Below are 5078 nucleotides of genomic sequence, written 5' to 3'. Positions count from 1 at the left end.
TAAATAAATAAGATATATTTTTTTTTACTATGTGGGTGCTGGGAATTGAACCCCGGTACTCTGGAAGAGCAGTCAGTGTTCGTAACCACTGAGCCATCTCTCCAGCCCAAGGTATATTTTTTGAAAAAAGATAAGAAAAATTCCACAGAATGACACTTTAAATCCCAGTTGACTCTGTAGCCAGCCGAGGCTACTAACAACCACAGTGTGCCCTCCCCGAGACATTGAAATAGACAAGTCATAGATGTTTTTTGTGTGTTTACATTTAAATTTTGTCTTGGGCATTAAAAGTCTAAAGATAGTCTCGTGAATAATTCCCACAGTGCCACCATGGGAGTAGAGAAGGTTGGCACCTATAAAACTCTTGATCAGTCAGCCCCACAGAAGCCTTATAAGAGTGGGGGATCACCTCTCAGATGCTCAGGAAAGAGACTGCTCTAAGGACACTTGGCTTGGGGAAGCCCAGTAGAAAAGTTGCAACACTGTCTTTTCATGAGGCAGCCTTATCAGTCAGTTTTCCCATGTCTTTCTGGAGATAAGAATGCCCAACCTGCATTCTGCTGTCAAAGAAAATGTCACTCAGACCATCGGTTCTAAGACACATGGGAAAATTCATAGCCACTTTTTTACTGATTACCTGGAGTTACAAAACCTGAGTTAACTGTCCTTTTCCCAGGCAGACACATAAGTTATTCAAGAAAACAAAGACCTGGCCAACCTAACAGTTGCTCTCATTTTAAAAGGCAAGGAGAAAGTGGCTCATCTGTGACTTTGAGAGAAAAAAAAAATGGTTCTCACACATGGGGATCTGTCCTTACCTGCTGAAGAGTGAAGGTAGTCCGGTTCCTGCGCTGTTTTCTTCTAAGAAACCCATCATCGAAATCCCCAGTAGAGTGGTTCCCAAAGGGTGCAGTGCCTGCAGGGAATAAGTGGGCTTATTCAGACTGAGCAGAGAGACCCGGTATTCATTCAGATCCACACACACTAGCTCCCTCCCATGTTCCATCGCAGGGCAGGACACAAACCTGTCCCTCCCCAGAAAGCCTGGCCTTCTAAAGTACTTGTCTGTGTTCTCCTAGTGAGACCCTTCTTTTCACGATCTCTTGTTCTGTGTCACCACAAAACCTTTGGCTATAGGACCAGGTTTCCCTATTTCATAGGACAATGGTGACCTTAATACCCAACATGGTTAAGTCTACTCCCTGTGAAATTGTGGCCTCTGAGTCAGGAGGGGTCAGTAGCTTGGGAAAACTCTGGTCCTTGTCTACCTTCCTTTTCCTGGCTCTTCTTTCCCTCTGTCCCCTGTCCCCTGTTCACTCATTACCATGGACCCTCCAGCGGAGACTGCATGCCCTCTCTGCTCACCTGTCAGTTCACTCCCCTTGTTACTAAAGCCATCAAGGACTAAAGGCTGGGGAGGAAAGAAAACACCAAGAGCTTTTCACACCCCTTTCCTCCTAGAAATGCAGAATTGAAGGAGGTACAAAGTTTATAAATGATTATTAATTACCACTGGTCACAGCTCATCAGCACCACAGTGGATCTATTATAAAGACACCAATTAACAAAAGGCCTGCACCAGTAGAAAGCCATGCTGACTTCCTAGGGCCGTGCTCCAAGGACATTCCACTAGGTAGCCAGGCCTTATACAACACCCTACTGTCCCCGATTCCCCAGGAAAAAAAGATGCTGTTCTCTCCAGCAGCCTCCAGTGCTCAGGGTAAAGCCAGAACAGAGTCTGGCCCCAAATGTGCATTTGGATCATTTTCCAAATGTGCACTATTTACTTGATAGTCCACGATGGCTTCTTAGGAAAACAAATGAGTAAGTTTCCATTAACCAGTGCGCGTTTCACCTGCCATGGGCGCTGCTGTCAGAATCATCATGCACTCAGCATCAGCTCCCAGGCACAGCATCCGAACAGTACCCTTCACAAGCACCTCAGCCTAGGAGGCTAAGTTCTCAGGCCCTTCCACATCGCGTCTGCTACAGAGGGTAACCCTGAGAGATCACATGCCTTGTTGAAATCCTGCTCCCCGTTTCTATTAGAGCTTTCTCCCACCATCTTCCTGTCCAAATTGCCTGCTTCTTCAAAACCCTGGCAGCAAACATTTCTCTTCATCTCAGTAGAAACTAAACGGGAAGGATTCAAAGCAGCCTTATCTCCATCACTTCACAAAAGGCCATGCTATCTCCTTTTGAGGGAGAGTATTTGACTGGTCACCGTGGAGCACAGTCTCAGGCCACTGCCTCCCCAAGTCTTCTCACTTACACCTTGCTTTTGCACTGTTCACAATGCTTCCCAGCCGAATTCCTACAAAAGATGACTTCACTGCACTAGAAAAAAAATATAAAAAAAGACTGACAATCTACCAGAGTAAAGGAGATGAGGGTAGGCTTCTTCGAAATAAAAAGGATACGTGATAAAGTTATGCACAGCTCCTTAAACAGAACATAATTGGACAATGAAATAATATGGTTATAGCTTTGTCCTTCCCCCCAACAAAGTGCATAATGATACCAAAACTGATAAATTATAATAAATTGTGTCTTTGTTCACTATTCATGTGATATCAATCAATGAAACTGTATTAGAAGGCAATTGAATAGGAACCATCAAAAATTTGAGCACACAGGTTTTTAATCTATCAATATAGTTATAAAGGATGTTGAAACAGAGAGGTAATGCTGTTCTTGGAGATGTTGCAATTAAGAAATAAAAGAGGATATGACAAATCACACATCGCTGGACACCTTCTGCAAAACAAATACTGGAATACTATGCAGCAGTCTAAAAGAAGGCAAGTAGCTCCAAATACACGGGTGTGGGAAAGATGTATTATGAAGTAAAAAAAAAATGCAAAGTGCAAGATGATGTGACAGTATAATCTCAGTCAAATAAGACTTAGCAGACATGGAACAAAAGGTTAGGGTGAAGGGAATACACTAGTGGGTAGCTTTGGGAGAGGAAAGGAGGGCTCTGCTAGCCAGAGTGTAGGTTCTTGTTCTAACTTTGAGACCCACACGGCACTCTCTAATTTAATCTGAACAACGTGTCTGAGAAGTAAGATTATAGTCCCACTTTGCTTTCTCTCTGCTCCTCCCTGGAGTCCAAGGTCTGTCCTCAGCCATCCTCAACTTTCCCAGCTACAGAGCATCATCCTGCCTCAGCAACATTGACCTAGACATAAATTCCCCTCCTGAGAAACTAGCATAGGTTTATATCTACAAAAGCGCGAAAGGTACTTGACGCCCTCCTCTCCTGGTCACATCAACCAGAGTCAGGGCCAAGGTAGGGCCCACAAAGAGCATGAGTAACCCCGACTACCCCCTAAATAAGTTAGTAAGCAAGTCAGACAGAGCCTGGGATAGAGCTCTTAAGTCACTTCTGTAACCCATCCTTCTGTAACAGGGGTTTCCCCTTAGGTTACCCAGAATGTATACAACTTGCTAAATGCCCAAATCTCTTTTCCCATTAGAAAAAAAGCCTGGGCTAGGGACGGCAAACAGTGCTGAGCTTGGAGTCAACAGCATATAGCAACTACCCACCACAAACCCATAGGGTCTCCTCCAGGCCTAGGGTAGAGTTGTAAGAGACTCCTTTCTGACTGCCCTAAAGTCCCCTGCCTGGGTCTTTCCTGGTGTTGAAAAGCAGGCATGCCGAGCTTAAATGCTACTCTCCCCACTAGCTTCCTTTAGCAAACTCTGCTGGACTCTTCAGGGCTTGTATATGGAAAATGAAAACAAACTTTCCCAAATCATGGCTGAGACTAAAAACTGCTCAAGGCAACCTACAGCAAGGTGGACAAATGTCCCAGGATTATAAACATTTCAGTGTCTCCTCTGGGCCACAGCACAAGCCAGAGTAGGGAGTAGCATGTCCACCTGCTGGCTACAAATCACTGCCAGGAAGAACTTACCCTTCTGTCTCCCAGGTCCTGGTCAGAGACACCCAGGAATGCAAGCTCTTCACTTCTCACTACCCCTGCCCCACTTAACAACTGGGAGAAGAAAACATACCAGGAATAGGGAAAGGCGTTTTCCCCCCTAAGGTCTAGAGACCTTAAACAACCAGACCCTGATCCTGGGGGCTGACGAGCTGGGCATTTGTGGTCAGAAATAACTATTCCTGAACACTCCGGGCAGGTAAGTATCAGGGAGCTTGCCTCCAGGGACAGCTTTGCCGCTAGAAACTGACATTAAGCTGTCCAGAATTACGTGTGCGATCCCGGAGCACTCTTGCCAACGCCCAGAGTGAGAGCAGGCCAGCAACTAGGCCCTTCCTGACGCGTAGTGGAGTCAGGACTCAGCGGGCAGTTCAACTTGCTTTGGTTTTCTGGGATATTAGCAAAACACCGTGAAAGATTGATGCGGGCCCCCTGGGCGGAGAAGCCCCGATTAGAGGCGTGACACCAGCATCTGTGCTGGGAGGACCAGGCGTCCCTGAGGCACCCATAGCCCGGGGCAGCGCGACCCAGGCGGAGAGGGAGGTGGGAGGCAGGTGGCACCCGGGCGGAGGGATGGAGCTGGATGTAGGGAGGGGGCTAAGGGTGCCCATAAACACTACCATGAGGCTGCCACCCCGTGGGGCGAAGACCCCTACACCCATCAGCCCTATTGCAGCCCCGGCCCTTTTGGCTGGCTTTGCCTGGCCAAACAGCCCCGAAAACGGCGCTTACTCACCCTCTAGCTGTGGTGGGCAGTGGAAATAAAACATCGCTGACGGTCGGATGGGCCCTGACGGCTGGACCAGGGCTGGTGGCGGCCTGACAGACTTGTGCCTGTGCGTGGCTCCGGCCTGGCTGCAAAGCAAACAGCAATAGAGTCTGAGTCTCCTGCCCGCACACCCCGAAGATCACAAGGAGTGCCCCTCCTACAAAGCCTCTCCCGAAGCCCTTGGTCCCCTGGGGCCACCGCGGGGTTGGTGGGAGAAGTGGTTGCACCTCCTGTCCCAAGCCGTGACCCAAGGCAAGCCTTTCCCGTAGGTCCTGATGCTGGACAACCGCGCCCTCACAAAGCTGGGCACAGTCTGGCTCCTGGTTCTCAGGGGTCCCAGCCACAAGCCCTGCACTTGGCCA

At 48.2% G+C, this 5078-nt stretch overlaps 1 protein-coding gene across 1 annotated transcript in view; it reads right to left on the bottom strand.

Moving 5' to 3' along the window:
* The window catches only part of Drgx (dorsal root ganglia homeobox), a 30000-nt gene extending 25202 nt beyond the window's left edge, over window positions 1-4798 (bottom strand). Inside the window, exons 1-2 of the mRNA XM_034499065.2 lie at window positions 4684-4798; window positions 819-916 (exon numbers count right to left, since the gene is read on the bottom strand). Coding sequence (XP_034354956.1) covers window positions 819-916; window positions 4684-4717 — 132 coding nt within the window. The 5' untranslated portion in view covers window positions 4718-4798. The remainder of the gene's footprint in view (window positions 1-818; window positions 917-4683) is intronic.
* Between the last annotated feature and the right edge of the window lie 280 nt (window positions 4799-5078).

Source organism: Arvicanthis niloticus, chromosome 3 (genome assembly GCF_011762505.2).
Source record: "Arvicanthis niloticus isolate mArvNil1 chromosome 3, mArvNil1.pat.X, whole genome shotgun sequence".
Lineage (NCBI taxonomy): Eukaryota > Metazoa > Chordata > Mammalia > Rodentia > Muridae > Arvicanthis > Arvicanthis niloticus.
This window is presented reverse-complemented; position numbering and strand designations above follow the sequence as displayed.